Raw genomic sequence first — 16,925 nt, forward strand, 5'->3', positions numbered from 1 at the left:
CTGGCTTTATTATCTCAGGCATACACATTCATACATTCTTATTCTTTATGTGAGTGTCGTCATACTTCTCCACAGTCTTCTGTGCCTCTGCTCTGTTTGCCACTGCTCCAACTGCTTTGCCTTGGTTCTTCTTTCTTCAGTGATTTCAGCTCTTATCTTTCAGCTTTTGATGATTCTCCTAATGTTCACTTGCTCCAGTGCCTCCCACTCACACTGAATGAAGCCTTTCAGCTCCCTGCCTTATATATAGTTTTTAGCCTGTTCTAATTGGTTTTTTAATCATCATCATTAGCATACCCATCCACCAATCATCCTTATGCCTTCCCAGATTGGTCTGTTCTTATGAACCAATCACAGCTGCTAAACTCGTCTGTCAATAGGGTTGCCAATTTTCTGATTGCAGAAAACCAAACACCCTTGCTGTGCCTCTTCTCCAAGGCCCCACCCCCACTCACTCCATCCCTCCCCTTCCCTCCATTGCCCACTTTCCCCCACCCTTGCTTACTCGCTCATTTTCACCAGGCTGAGGCAGAGGGTTGGGGTGCGGGAGGGGATGAGAGTTGGAGGTGCAGGCTCTTAAGTGGGGCCAGGAATTTGGGGTTTGGAGTGTGGGAGGGGGCAGGGGGTTTGGGTGTGGGAGGGGAGATGGGGTGTGGGATGGGGTACGGGCTGTGGTGGAGGGGTGCAGGCCTGGGGTGGGACCAGAAATTAGGGATTCACTGTGTGGGAGGGGGCAGGGGGTTTGGGGGGTGAGGGCTCCATCTAGGGCTGCGGGCTCTAGGGTGGGGCTGGGGATGAAGGTGTGGGGTGCTCCGGGCTGGGGTTGAGGGGTTCAGAGTGCATGAGGAGGCTCAGGATGGGGCAAGAGGGTGGGGTGTGGGAGGGGATGCAGGATCTGGGAGAGAGTTTGGGTGCGGGAGGGGGCTTAGGGTTGGGCTGCTGGCTCCAGGCTGCACTTACTTCAGGCTGCTCTCAAGAAGCATGCAGCATGTCCCTCTGGCTCCTAGGCAGAGGTGTACCCAGGCAGCTCTGCGCGCTGCTCTCATCCACTGGTGCTGCTCCCGCAGCTCCCATTGGCCGCGGTTCCTGGCCAAATGGAGCTGGCACTTGAGGTGGGGGCAGCGCACAGAGCCCCCCTGGCTGCCCCTGCGTCTAGGAGCCAAAGGGACATAATAGCTGCTTCTGGGAGCTGCATGGAGCCGGCCACTGCGGCCGACTGGACTTTTAATGGCCCGGTCTGCTGTGCTGACATGAGCCACCAGGGTCCCTTTTCGACCATTCATTCTGCTCAGAAACTGGACGCCTGACAACCCTATGTGTCAATCAAAGCTGGGCCTTACTGAAAACTGATGCCATGCTCAACTGACCCCGCCCTTCAGGTTTTTGGGGTGATTTTTATCTCCCCTCAGCCTGCCTGTTTGCTATTTGCCAAATCACTTCAAGACCATCATTTTAGTTTTTCTGGCTGTGATTCCCTGTGACCACCACCTTATTATTCCTGGCTGTAACTGCTGAAAATTATCTTTATTAATTATTAAACCCTTATAAACCATTACACATTTATATACATCTTAACATTATGATTTACTATCGCCACTCCAATAGTATTAATTTATATTATATAGAAATTAGTTTTCATGAGAATCACATGTTATATTAAACAAATGATTAACTTCAGACCATTCACACCATCTTCTAATACATACACATTTGTTCCCTATATACACAACTACAGATCCATGAAATGGAAAAGGATCTAGTTCATAGTCACACTTTCCCTTTTCTGAATTTAAACGTATTGTATGGTTGCACAGCATCGTGATTACAAATGTATCCAATACCACATTTTTCCATACAAACTTCAGGTTCCACAGTTGTCCATACAGAGATTTGCTTTATAACCCATAATTTTTGTTCCATTGGCTGCATTATGCTCTTGTTAAGATTTAGTCCCAATGCCACAATAGGGGATATCCATTCTGTTTGAGCATCAGACATTATTACTATGTGGATGGTAATTTGTTTTAATTGTACATCATATGTAAAATTTACAATTTTTCACCAAGGGTACAACTTTTGCTCAGAAACAGTGGCATGCTTCCACATTACACTTCTTATTTCTGAAGGCAGGATCCCACTCATTCTTTGATCATCTTGATCGATCACCGAGAGAGGGCTGATCACAACACATCATTTGTTTTGTTTTAGCCAGTCCTTCAGCCACCCTTTGGCCAGGATGTCAGTAGCACCCAAATCATTCCATCCCTTATAATGTCTTTTACCATATTATTAGTCCGTGTTTGTGCTTGTGTATAAGCTAGTGCCATAGACACATTGCTCTGTAATACTTCCACTGTTTGTAATACTGCTAAGTGATCTGCTTCTTGTAGCTTTTCCCATCTAGGGAGTAAACTAGCTATTCTCTGGTGACTACTACTTATCTCATTTAGAGATGTTTTCAGGGGTTTAGATAGAGCTCCTAAGTGCTGTCCCACTGCATTTAATTTGTTAGCCAGCACTTCTACGTCTATACTATTTAGTACTCTGACACCTGTTCCTGCTCCTCCTCAAGCCATGTCTAGCAGATCTCTTTTCACTTTCTTAGCAGGGATTCTTGGTAAAAAACAAAGTTTTACCATCTCTTCCATCCTATAAAGCAAGGGTGGGCAAACTACGGCCCATGGGCCACAACCAGCCTGCGAGTCATTTTAAGCTGGCCCGCAAGCTCTGGCCGGGGCGCCGGGTTGGGGGTCACACCACGGGGCTCATCCCTGCTCCGGCCGGGGTGCTGGGTCGGGGGCCACACCGCATGGCTCTAAGAAGCCACGGCATGGCCCCGCTCTGAGGGTCGCAGGCTGCTCCACACCTAGGACCCAGAGCAGGGAAATGCCACTGCTTGAGGAAGGCACCGCTTGGAGCCGGCACCCCGAGCCTCTCCCCACACTCCTGCCCCAGCCCTGATCCCCCTCCTGCTCTCCAAATCCCTTCCTCCTGCGCCCCAAACCTCTCATCCTCAGCCCCACCACAGAGCTCACACCCCCAGCTGGAACCTGCACCCCTTTCCCGCATCCCTGCCCCAGCCCTGATCCCCCTCCAAACCCCTTGGTCCCAGCCCAGAGCACCCTCCTACACCACAAACTCCTCATCCCCAGCCCCACTCCAGAGCCTGCACCCCCAACCAGAGCCCTCACCCCCACCCCAATTTTATGAAAATTCGGGGTCCTCCATACAATTTCTATTCCCCAATGTGGCCCTCAGGCCAAAAAGTTTGCCCACCCCTGCTGTAAAGAGCGATACTATGTATTTGACGCACCCTAGTTGTGTGGATGAGATATTCATATGAGGAAAATCTACCACTGTTTTCTTTGAGTAGGTGGGATCTAGTGTTAATTGCCTTCTAACATCCATTTTTATTATGCAAGGACCAATTTTAACTTGCTTAGGTTTAGATACCCCTAATATGGTGAAACGTTACTAAATTTTTTAAGGCCAACAATTCTTCATGCTCCACTTCCATGTTTCCTTGTTATATTTCTACTATCTTCACACCAATAGGAAAACAAAACTTGACTTATAATGACTTTTTACACCCATTGTTTCATTCTATCTATCTGTTTATACCATGGTGTTTACAAGCTTAAGTGAGTCTTTGATATGACCTTCTGCTGAGCCATGAAATGAATTGTTGTTCTCTTGTACCCTCCTTGTGGATTAATAATATTAAATAAGGCATTGTTCATGTTGGTATTGTTATGGGCCTAACTTAATAGTATGGTTTCCCTTTCTTCTTTTAGCCACCTAGGGGCATACCATGCCATAAAAACACATGGGGGATTCCCCCTCAAAATGTGGGTATATTTACTTAATCCTTGATGCAGACCCCTTTAAACCATAACATAGGTTTATCTTTTCCAGGGCCACTGTTTGTAATAGGCATGTTCTGCCCTGTTGACATTGTCAGTTACATGTGCCCATGTTTTCCCCTCTTTTGTCCATACCCATTGACGTTTTTGTCCACTTAAAACTGCAGAAATTTGGATGTTCTCTCCTTCATCCCACAGGTTGGGTGAGGTTCCCCATTAGGTATGGTCACCCCTTATATTTACCACCTTAATCTGGTGGACTATACGCCGTCCTTCCTTATTCATTCCTATGGATCATTTGCATACCATTGTGATGCTGTTCTTCCTTTCTTTTGCCTGAATATACTTCTTGGTGCTGCAGCTATAACAGGCGTGGTGTTCGGGCTGCTTGGGTCTACAAGAGGCTGCTAGAGTGTGAAAATAGTCCAAACCCATTTGCTAGGATACGCTGCCATTGTCCAGTTTTAACTGCTTTTCCCAATATTATGCCTGTTCTTTCTTTAACTATCCACTCACACCTTGTTACTCCTGGTGAGGGGAAATCATGGGGATTTATAATACCCCAACTATTGGAGGGGACGAATGAGATAAAACACTTATGTGAATTTTGCATCATTACATCACTTACAGGTCCCATTATGAACTTGACTACCGAGTTTTCTATATTTTTACTATCTGGTTTGGAAAGATAAAGAGACAACTAACATTACTGTTGGCAGCAATTTGGTTGAGTTCTTTCCACAGGATTTTCGCTGTCCGCTTTACAGCTTCCAAATTCACACCACCATAGCAGAATCCAGTAACTACTGATACCAAAAAGTAATCATCTTGCCTTTTTTCCCCTCCCCCCGAAAGACACCTTTTCTCCCTTGTGAGTATCATTTATAACAATTTTATTGAACAACATTTTAAATGTAACCTTAACTATTTACATTTCTTAAATCAACTAATTAATCCATTGCCCATAATATCCTATTTACAAAGTCTACTGAACATTGGACTGGCTTCAAAATGTCCATCCCTACTATTCCTAATCCATTAAACCCTATTTCCATTAGCCTGAATCGAACATTTTGCACCCTCCTATTTCCCACGTCTACTGTTAGTGGGATACTCAACGGAATGGCACTCTCGATCACATATATTCCTCTAATCGCCTTCGTTTCAAGTGTGACATATGGGATCAGTTCTATGGAACTCCCCAGAATATTTAATATTGAATATGTTGATCGTGTATCCAAATAGCATAACTGCTGAATTTTTCCTTCCTACACTAATTTTTTCCTAGACTAATGTTTATTAGTGGTCTCACCTGGTTATCCTCAGATAGTGTTGCTATTACATTGGGATGTTGCTCTGCTCTCAGATACGGGTATTCCACTTCAACCGTGGCTAAGGAATTGACGAACTCCTCTGTATCTTGTGTTGTAAGCTCTGGGAGGAACTCGTACCATGCTTTCTCCTGCTGTATCTTACTATGCTTTTACTTTTTCTCCCTATCAAATAAAACTTATTAAAATTACTAACAGTATAATAGCTTCAACTTATTTTATAGAATTTTTAATTGAGATGAATGGAACCACTTCAGTACTTTTTTCTTTGGAGAATATTTAGGTGATAAACTGTAGGACTGGCCTTGTTTACAATTCTTACTGGTTTCATCCATATTGAACTAAGCACATTATCCTTTTCTTTAACATGTCTGTACATGACCATGTCACCCATTCGCTATTCCTGTGGGTGTAGGATTGGTCCGATCTTCTTATCCATTTAGTTGATGTTTGCCTTAAGTGCTATTGCTATCTGTTTGTGTTTTGGCAATAGATTTCAACAACTTGCATTCATTGATCCGTTAACACCCTAGGTTGATACTCATCTGGGGGTGTCCCAACTACCCACTGTTGTGCAAGACATGAGATTGCCTGAGCAGTTATGGCGTGGAATGAGGTTACCCCATGTGAAGCTACTGTTCGTCTGATAGCTATTAATATTTAAAAAAACCTTTTGATCCCAATCCTTGCCCTCCTTCTGTTGTAACTGGCGATTCTAAGGTATTACCTTGGGGTATTTCACACAATACTTTATTTACTAAATCTACTATTATTTGGTGGTTTCTCAACATATCTATACCCATTATACCATTGTCATCTAGGATCATTAGGCCAAATTGTCCTATTCCCTATTTTGTTTCCAACTGAAAACAGATTGGGGGCTAAATGGTGCTTGCTGCCTCATTAAATTCTTGCAATCTTTTTATTGCTACTGGGGATCCAAACAAGTTATTTTTCTTAGTGCTAATTAAAGAAAAAGTGGCATCTGTGTCTATTAGCATATTTTGTCCAAATGCTCCCTTATTAAATACCACATTTATTGTAGGTCTTCCCATATATCCTGTATTAAATGTGTCACTAAGTCAGCATGGTCTTTTGCTGACACCAGGGATATAGGGGTGCTCGGCCTCCCTATACTTGATCTTTGGAGTGTGTGGGAGCTGTAGGTATACTTATTTCATGGCTGGCTAATCTCCAAACCAATTCTTCGGTAGGTAGTCGATGGATCTGATCCCTAGGCTCATTCTGCAACATTTCTCTCCAAACCAATTTTTAGCCACATCAGGAACTTTCTTCCTTTCATGAGAGGCAACATTTTTACTTTTGCCCTCTTTCCTTGATTTTTCCCCTTTATTTTGTTTTCAATGTTGGCTCCTTTTTCCTATGGAGCATTATTGGAAAGGTTACCACTGATACCTCTTTAGGTTTTTTTTCCTTGGGGTGGGCATCCTTTCTGTATTTTACCTACAACTTGTCCTACACTAAAGCAGCATCTAAGTTATGAAACATTACTACTGTTTTCATTGTTAAACCAAATTGTGAAATTAATGTTCCTTCAGATTGTGTTACATTACACACAATGGTACCTCCCTGAATCAACTCAGGATTCTATCTCAGAAAAGTTTTTTGAACTTGTACTGGGCTAACCCTGTTCTTTTCCTCCAATTTTCTGAGCGCAACTTTCTTAATGCTCAACACAACACCGCTTCCCTGAGCTGTGCTGCTTACTACCTGTATAGCTTGCAGCTCTTCCTGCAAGCAAGTCACTTCCTGTTGGCAATATGCATGGTTAGCCAGACTCTGCTGGTTCTGTGGGTTCAGAACCACATTTACTTCTGCCTTTGTGACAGTTTTCCTTAAGCAGCAGTCTTGCGCCTTATTTTAAGCCATTGCTTATCACAAGTGATTTGCAGCTTTTTAATCTGCAGCTCATCCCTTAAACCTTTTTTTCTTGTAGTGTGGACTTCTCAAGCTGAGCCTTCTCCCTAAAACAAAATTCCAGGTGCTGTTGGGGCAATTGCTGAACATGGTCTGAGGAATCTTTTAACCTTTTGGATTCTAACTTAAACATACAAGGGTTACTTAGTTTTTTTGCAACCATGGTTGAGACATCTGTTCCTGTTGTTTCACAGATATCAGACATTTTAGCCAACCAACTTGCTATTGTACTCCTAATTTAGGGTACCTGTGGACTTGCCCAATACCCTAATTTGTTCCATGGCACAAAGTCTCTGAGGGAGCTTCTTGGGGTTATCCCTTTCATAGTATAACCGGAGAAATCGTTACTCCAAAGACCCATCTTTTCCTCTTTATTGCACCATTTAGCGAACTTATTATCCCAGTTTTTCCCTTCTGGCCCCTTTATAGCCATTATCACTCTTTCTCTTAGTTGCAGCTCACTTTCTGGAGTACATTTTTGGTACTGACAGACCGCATGGCTAATCTTATTTTCTTCCTCTATCTTTGTGATCACAGCCTCCACTGCATAACGGTTTTTGTTTCCACTGTGCCACTTACTGGCCTCTTTCTGGGTGGCAATAATCTGAGCATTCTGACTTAACACAATGGCTTTCAACACATCAATATCTAATACTTACTAGTATTTGTCTCTTTAGGACAGAACCCCTTTCTTGGGGCTGCTCACCCTCAGTGCTCAGAATACTAGCTTACAAAAACAAATTACTAAAATAAGTAAAAACAAAAAATTTCACTTCCTGGTGTCAATCGTCCTTCTATCCACTAGGGGGTACTATACCTCCCATAAGGCTTCAAATAGTGCTATGGGCCTACCCAGGGACACCAGATTGTTACCCCCAAAATCAGACTTAAAGTACCCCCACAATGGCCTGCCTAGATCATTAACTGAATCCTCAATTTGTCTGGTTTTGGTAAGTGAAAGGAGGTGCCCTGCCCTAGAGGAATTGCCAGGGTTTTTCTCTGATCTTTGGAAAACTCCCAGGACAGACTAACTCTGACCCTTGGGAGGACATGGATACAGCCTTCTGCTCAAAGGACTGACAGGCAGCAATCTTTTGAAAACAAAAATAAACTTTGACACAATAAATCTAAAACATCATACATTCTTTCAAAAGGCATTTATCAAAAAGGCAAAGTAAACTTCCTTGGTACAAACACATTAAAGTACCCAACATTGCAATATTATACAATGGGGAGATACCTTACATTCCGTATACGATGGCCAGTCACAGGCAAGATGCTGTTGTTAAGTTCTTATGACAACTTTATATATATAAATAACAAAGAAACAAACATACATACGCAAACATGATTCCCTGTGATCACCACCTTGTTATTCCTGGCTGCAACTGCTCAAAACTATTTTTATTATTAAACCCTTATAATTCTAATCAGTTACACATTATATTCATCTTAACATTATGATTTATTGTCACCACTCCACTTTTACTAATTTAAAAATAAGTTTAACTTCAATCTTTCCCTTGCTTCAGTTGGTGGTGGCAATACAATGTTCTTAATGCTCTATTCCTGACACAGACTAGAGCAACTGAAAAATCTCTTATCAAAGTGGGTGCTGATTTTTTTTTTGATTTTTTTTAAAACTGGGTTGATAAATCTGAAGATGAACTCAGATGATCTGGTGTGGGCTTTGCCATCCGTTCTTCAATGTCCTGAAGAAACATGGAGGGATTGGGGGGGTGTTCTCCTTTAGACATGGACAGGCTCCTCTGTGGTGAGACAGGATGCCTACATTAAACTCTCTGTACCAGTTTTCGGGCATTTCCTTCCCCCATTTCAGCAGGAGTATGATTCTCGGCATACTGGAGTGCTTTTTGTGCTGAGGCAGATGCCTGTTCTCTCATTGCAAAAGCTCTGGCATGGAGACTGGTGTCCCTGGCACCTTTTGCTTGTTGATTTTCATGCAGTCAGTGTCAGTGCTTCCTGAACCATTTCTGATATTTCAGGCGTCTGTCACCTACCTTATTCTAGCTGTTTGTGTCCCGACAGGCTGAGTAACTGCCTCCCTTGTGTCTATGTTTTGGAAATGAAATGTTGGGTAGCGAGAAAAATGAAATGCTTTGGAAGGGGAAAAGGAATGAAATACCAAGATTTCACTTTCTTCTCTTCTTCCTTGCTGCATCCCCCTTTCTCTCTAGGTAAATCTAGATGACTTTACACAATGTATATATGTACGTTTATGCAAGTCTGCAGTATACTGTTTTTCATGTTGATACATGTTTCCAGGCTAGGGGAGGTCAAACCAAAAATTAAAGTTTGTTCTATTTTGTGATATTGGCTTATGAGTTGCAAGTTTTGCCTGGATCTTTTCTCCAGTGTTGAAGTCTTTCTAGCAGGCCATATACCTAATCTGATGCTGAACTTGGGAGAGGTTTCTGAGTCACTGTATACTATATGATAAGTATACACAAACATGTATTTCCTGTTCACATAGTCATTAGCTTTGTTGTTGCGGCTCTTTACAGCTGTGCTTTCATTTCCTTTTGGCAAGTTATTTCTTTTTACTATCCAAGAGTGAGAATCCTGCACAGATAGTACCTATAGAGAAGGGAACATTATTAATCTATAGTTTTGCTTCTCTGAAAATGTCGTCATGGGTGAGTCTCATACACGCATCCGCTTCCCTTTCATGTTTGGAGTTTACCTATTTGAGATGTTTTTCTCATGGTTCTTATCTTTCCTTTTGAAGCATTTTTTGTCTTATCTTAATGATCATTTTTACTTTACTTTTCTTTCTAGGAGCTTCACCCCTCTGTGCAATCAAAGAAATTGACTGGAACAGTTGGAGGGCAGCATTATATCTGGCAGGGGGAGAGAGCCCACAAATATTAATAGGGTACCTTGATTATACTTCACCATGCTACTGCTGCCCTCTCAAAGATCAAAAACTCTTGAGAGCTAAGAGTTCAGCTAGTCTCGTGCAAAGAAACAAAGATATAGGATTGTGACTCCTGTCAGATGATCTCTTCAGAAAAGCAGAATTTTTACAGAAAAGTAACTTCCCACTTTCAGGTGGATTTTTTTCATCTCTTTTTGCCACTTTCTCAGTGGTCCCTTTTACTGGTTTTTGTTCTTCATCTTTCCCTTCCCTGGCACTGTCCTTCAGACAGTTTGCTCTGCTTTTCATCAGCTGAGCCCTCCTCTCTGCCTCCAGGGGTTGTGTTACTGACACTGCATTTCATTTTCTTCTTCTCCAACTGCCAGTCCTAACTCTTGTACAACCTTCTGCATCCAACATATTTTCCACTGTTAAAATCTTGTTTGCTGTGTAAATAGCAGTAGAAAGGAAAATGATCCCGCTGTATCCGTTAAAATAGCAGAACATCAGTTTACACAATCTTAGGCCCTAATTCTGGTATGTGTTCTGCATGGATGGATCCCAGTGCCCAGGCAGAATCCTACTGGAGCTCCATGCAGAAGCAGGGATCCACCCACACAGAACAGCTTGCATGATTGATGGCATGGTCATATTTCGTACAATTAAAAAAACAGGCCCCCAAACTATTCTCAGTAAATTAGCCTCTTCTTTTTCCTTCAGCAAGTTCACATTATCCAAGCCACTGCAAGGAAAATTACACACTCAGTTAATATTTTGGATCCCTTGTGTCCTCATTACAGGATCAGTGGATGAAGTATGCAAATTGTTCAGCGATGGTATGATTTTTCCTGTCTCTTAAAGATCGTAGTGCCGTAAATACAAACCTTAGTGTTTAGGTCCCTTGTGCAATAGCTTTTTGTCTGTTGTTTTAACTGTTGAAATTTATCTCTATGTGTGAGAGCTGGAGTCCTGGTAAGGGGTTTAAATTGGGATTGTGTGAATCCTGTGTTTTCACACATCCTCCTGGAGTTATGCACAATAGGAGAATCTCACAGAATTATCACTAAAGAGAATTATCACTTTGTCTGATTGGACCTCTGCTTCTGCACTCTACTGGTTTCCCAGACACACCACCTATAGCTTGTAACTAAAATATGCATGTCCTCTGCTGTAGCCATGCTTCAGAGAGCGACTGAAATAAAAGAGGAGGAGGAGGAGATACAGAAATATCAAAGGGGGAAAAATGGGGTGAGCACAAGAGACTTAGAAACAAAGTAGGGAGATAGACCCCCTCAAAGGGCAAGAGAAACAAAGCTGATGCCTCTGTCACTGTCCAATCTATATGGGTTCTTACACTCCATTCATTGTTATAGTATAAGACCACTTGACAGCATCTTCACTTCCTCACAATCATCATGTACATTGCTTATTGTTCAGCTGTTTGCATCAGGTAGCTGCCTTGACAGCTCCCTAATCCATGCCTCCCCAACTCCCTCTTGCACCCTTGCAGCTTCTGGTTTACACTCCTGAAAGTACACACTTCCTCCCCAGCAACAGATTCCCAGCAGGGAATGAAAGCTTATTCTGAGAGGTGTGGTCAGCGCATAAGGACTGGGTGTCAGCCCACCCATTGCTGTTTTCCCCATCCTTAAAATCAGAATAGCAGTACTTACCTACCAGGCAGAGTGTTACAAAGCTCTGTGAAGTTGTAAATAATGAGTTCCATACAGAAACATTGCCTTACCCACATCATTCTGCCTCTTGCAGCAGGCCTCTGTCTACTGCACACCATACTAGTAGAAAAGGTCAAGGGTACTGCAGTCCCAACACCAGTTCACTATACAAACCTGTCTTATTGTCTGTCCAGTATGTGCACAAAACAAAGCAGAGGGCCTTTTAAAAAAAAATAAATGTGATCGTGTAATTATAAGCTATCATAATGCACATACACAAAAAGGCAGTTAAGGTTGCACATATTTACTAAATAATATGTAAAATGGTGGTGTGGTTCTACTCTGAGAACTTTGTAAAAATGGCACCGTCATCCTCAGTCAGTCTGTGTGTATCCAGCATTATCTGCTGACCTGAATCACTAAAAAATTTTTTCCTTCTGTTAGCATGGCAGAGTGGAAAGCTGCTAAGAGAGAATGACCAAGTTCCTATTATTTCTTGAGCATCATCAACAAAATTTACTATGCTCCTATCAGGGTTTCCAGTAGCATCACAGAGGGAATAACTTGGCCTGCAGAACCTTTATTACTGTTACTGATGTGTGAGATTGAAAGCACCTTGCTTGATGTCCAGATTGAGTTTTCAGAAATACTAATTTTTTTTAAGTTCCTTGTAAAATTGGCACATTTTATACGGAAATCAGAGACACCGTAAATATGAACCCTAGAATGCCATTTTTAAAGTCAAAGTCACTTTTCAGAGAAGAACTGTACTTTTAAAACAGAACTTTCAAAACTTGCTTTTGAAATGTCTGTCACTATTGTGCTATCTTCATACCGTTGAATCGTTCTGGTTTGTCAATGAGCGCTGCCATTTTACTGCTACTTTCCAGCAGGAAGTCCAGTCTGCTGACATAGTTTATGACACAGGGAATTCCAATGAGCAGTTGAATGCATGAAAGAGGCTGGAAACTTTTACAGTTGTTTTAAGGTAAGTTGTATGATTTACTAAAAATAATTTTATGGAAAAATATTTATACTAAAGTGTTGAACTAACAAAGTTTCTAATGCATATTAGAGCTATCTTAAAACAACCATGAAAGTGTCCAGCTTTTATTCTTATACTGAACAATGATTCCTTTTTTCACAAACTACAGACCATATCCTGCCATTGTTTTGCATGCAAAATTCCCCACTAAAAGCTATGAGGTGCTCTGCATAAAAATAGGGTAATATCTTGGCACCTATGTCAGCAGACTGGCAAGATGTCACCTTCCAGTTTCATTGCTGATTATTAAATTTAAATGTATTTAAACCATGTGCAACGAGACTTAAATTCCTTTTATAATGAGTTGAAGTGATTACAAGATCTTTTATGTTTTCTCTTTAATTTATTCTGGTTCTGCTGGAAATTTGTATGATTGGCTCGTTTTTAAGGTTTCAGACTTTTGCCGGAAAAGCAGGTTAGCGCTTCTGAGGAAGGGAATGATTTGAAAATGTTGCTTTTCCTGCTCCCTCATTGTGACCTCTATACACCAGCTAACCCCATATATGTTCTCTTATTACTTCCCCTCACCTCTTTAAAAAATAAATAAGCAGCTGTGAACCATGGAGTTAAATCTCTGGTGTGACATCATCCAAAAGACTTAATTGGCCAATCAATGTGTGGCTTTGGCTGATAAGTTTTCATGGTCATATTCCGATATAATGAATGATGCAATACAATCCCAATTATCTCAGTCTCTGAAGACACCCACAATCTTAAAGGAATCAAGAAAGTTAGTTCAGCAGTCCTTGGAGGCTGTGTTCTGTGTCTTTTTCAAATCTAGAATACAGATCTGTAAGCTTGCTTGTCATGTCTCCAGATGTTAGTGAGTTGTCAACCAGCTTTGGAGAGTCTGCAATTCAGACCTCCCATGTGTGGAGCACAGTGAAGATAAGGCAGACTTTAAAGGGTCTGCAGTCCAGCTGTTGAGGCATCCCTTTAAAACTGTCTTCTGCAAAGTTGATTGGTATCCTTGTTGCTATGTTCCAGAGTGCGTTCTCTTTGGATCCAGATGTCCTTGGGCATCATGTAGTCTGGTGCCTCATTACTGCACTCTAGACCAGGGGTTCTCAGGACAAATTTTTTGGTGGCTGCTCTCATGCTTTTTCCTAAAATACGTAATTAGCTTTAGGAAAAACAAATAAATATGCATATATACATGTCCAAATCATTGTAATTTATTTATTGCTAACTAGTGAGTCTGTTGTGAAAAGTGATACTTGAATGTTTGTTAATATCACTTTTCACAACAGACTTACTCAGCTCTGGCAAGCCTGGGGACAAATTAAGCCTTGAATGGTGGATCGGGGGAGGCAGCGGGGGGTGGAGCCTGAAGCACTGCATCCAGAACCTGGGGCCTGCCGCCACGCAGCTGGAGCCTGGGGATGGCATCTGAAGCCCCTCTGTCAGAGCCTTCGACCCCAGGGCTCAAGCCCAAAGCCTGAGCCCCACTGCCCCTGGGAAGGTGGGGAACTCACCGGCTGCCTGGTCCTCCTGCACTGTGGCCCAGGTATCTCCAGAGGTGGGCAGGACCCAACCCTTGCTGGTGGCCCCAGCAACCAACACCAAGGCAGTGCATCCAGGAGCAACAGGGAGAGGGAAGTGCTGGTACTTTGCCCCCTTCCCCCAATCACAACCCAGGAGGCTGTGGGCGCAAGAAAAGCCTGTGGTGGCCTCATGCAGCCATGGTGGCTGCATTTGAGAAACGCTGCGGAACCTAAAATAGAGAGTACAGTACAATCCTGGGGGTCATGACCATGCTTTGGAAAAATCAGGATTGCACTTGAACTGGACATTCTGTGAATAGTATTCCTTTAATGCAGTTATTTTGCTCTTAATTAGACCTACAGTAGAACCTTAGAGTTATTAACAACTCGGGAATGGAGATTGTTCATAACTCTAAACAAAACGTTATGGTTATTCTGTCAAGTTTACAACTGAACATTGACTTAATACAGCTTTGAAACTTTACTATGCAGAAGAAAAATGCTGCTTTCCCTTTATTTTTTTTTTTAGTAGTTAACCTTTAACACAGTACTGTAGTTGCGGGTTTTTTTTGTTTTTGTTTTGTCTCTGCTGATGCCTGATTGTGTACTTCCGGTTCCAGATGAGGTGTGTGGTTGATTGGTCAGTTCGTAACTGTGAGGCTCTACTGTATGTATGTTTCACCCACAAGTATGGATGGGGAAAGAAAGTTAATGTCTAAAAGTTGCCAATAATATTTTTGAAAAGTCTTTTCCTCCTGCAAACTTTGACCTCAACTGATTCTTGAATGTTTTGCATGTAAAGTATGCCATTGTATTACACAAACCTTGCTAGTGCTGCATGGGAAGAGAAAAGTGAAATTTATAAAATATGGTCAAAAAAGGGACTGAAAAATGCAACTTATTGTAGAACAAATCTGTTCCTTCTGTTCATTCAGAGTCTTAGGTTTTTTTCTACTTAGCTGTGGTGGCCCTGCACTGCTATGGAAGAGTAAGCTTGTATCTATTCTGGCTCATGGATTATCAGCAAAATTTACTTAAATTTCAGTTCCAGACCTACACTCAGCTATATATCATGTTTGCAGCCTTTTTATTTTTCTTGAACCTGCCATTTAAATTTACTAAATTTATCAGACCTCCTGAGTAGGGTGGTGGTGGTGGAATTGTTCTTTAAATAGCATAAACAGAAGAAAGGATACTACAGTAAAACCAGGACCATTTAATGTAATTTTCTTAGAGCAGTGTTTTTTCAAACTATGGTCTACAGGACACTTTCACATGATCTTGAAATCATCTGCTACTGTTGCAGTAGGGAAGGATATCAACTTTAAAATAGTGATGACTCTTCCTAAATGTAGCCCAGCCCAGGGAACACTAAAAGTTTTCAGATGTTTTTGACTAGCAGAACTCACAATTATCTGCATTCTGTGGCTCCTTCAAGTATCATTGTCCAAGTGTTTCTTTGGTGTAAATTCAGCCACAATCAAATTTGTGGGAAACATCAAAATTGGGAAGGGCGGTAGCACAAACACAGGAAGACAGAACCAAACTGTATCCTGACTTGCAGATATTGGAGCAGTGAGGGTTGCAAGCAATGCGATAAGATGTTGAAGCCCTATATACAGAGATGTATAGAGCCTGATTCAGCTCTCATTGAAGTTAATGGCATAACTCCCGTTAACTGCAGTGTTGCAGAAATAAGCCTATATACAGACTGCTACAAAATGGGGAGATGTAACCAACCAATTGCACCCATTCTATTAAAATGATCTGACTTTTCTCTTGTCTGCTTATACAGAGTTGAGAAAGTTGGCAGTCAGTGTTAGGTTCAGAACATGAAAATGTTTTGAGAACCACTGCTGTTGAAAAATAATAGTTTCTCTTAGTTTCCATAGAGATTTTTCATGAGCATATTGCAGTGCACATAGTATGCTTGCTTGACACTTAAAGGTGTGTGGGGTTTTTATAATTTTAGGGAGGTGCAAGCAAGCCAACGCTCTGTGGCCATAATTGCAGAGATGATCCATACTGCTAGTCTAGTTCATGATGATGTCATTGATGATGCAAATTCTCGGAGAGGAAAAATGACTGTTAATCAAATCTGGGGGGAGAGAAAGGTGAGTCTCTGTTATTGTATACAGCACTGGTAAAGTGGAGATTTGTATTTGTCATGTTGCTAATATTTAGTGTCTCTCTCCTTGGCAGCAGAGTGTGGCTATGGTAGATGCTGGGGCTGTTTAGAAAAAGGGGTACAATCTGAGCTGATCACATAATTGTGAACATGGTATGAATTCCTACATACAGGGGGTAAAATGGATAAACTTTCTAACCCTACATTTTCAAAGTATAGTGGGAAGATGTTTTTACTGTGTGATTCCTATTGACTTTAATGACAGTTGCATACAGTAGCTAAAATCATGTTGAAATGCTTTGAAAATATGCCTCCTTTTAAGCATCTCATGTATTGGTTTCCCCTGTTGAAATAACAAGCCAAAAGAGCTTTTATGCTAGCATTAGAATTTTCAGGCTTTAAAATGTTAAATATATGGCTTAAGGTAGCAAAGGTTTTGCTGTTATCATTCTCTTGTGAAATATGTAAGATGACTAAGCTGCTTCATAAAGCATTTGAAAAAAAATTATTCAGGAAGTCCTGGGGGATGACGGAGATCAGTGACACTCCCAAGTTTTTTAAGACACTTTAGAACTAATTGACATT

At 41.7% G+C, this 16,925-nt stretch overlaps 1 protein-coding gene across 7 annotated transcripts in view; it reads left to right on the forward strand.

Annotated features, from left to right (window-relative positions):
• The window catches only part of PDSS1 (decaprenyl diphosphate synthase subunit 1), a 42,808-nt gene that overhangs the window by 10,685 nt on the left and 15,198 nt on the right, over positions 1–16,925 (forward strand). For 3 of the 7 annotated variants that reach the window (XM_048837855.2, XM_048837854.2, XM_048837861.2), the window contains one exon: positions 16,185–16,326. In XM_048837855.2, coding sequence (XP_048693812.1) covers positions 16,185–16,326 — 142 coding nt within the window. Of the gene's footprint in view, positions 1–9,931; positions 10,029–10,054; positions 10,847–12,573; positions 12,672–16,184; positions 16,327–16,925 lie in introns of those variants that run through there. The other 4 variants (XM_075125931.1, XM_048837856.2, XM_048837858.2 and 1 more) reach the window with 4 other exon arrangements.

Source organism: Caretta caretta, chromosome 2 (genome assembly GCF_965140235.1).
Source record: "Caretta caretta isolate rCarCar2 chromosome 2, rCarCar1.hap1, whole genome shotgun sequence".
Lineage (NCBI taxonomy): Eukaryota > Metazoa > Chordata > Testudines > Cheloniidae > Caretta > Caretta caretta.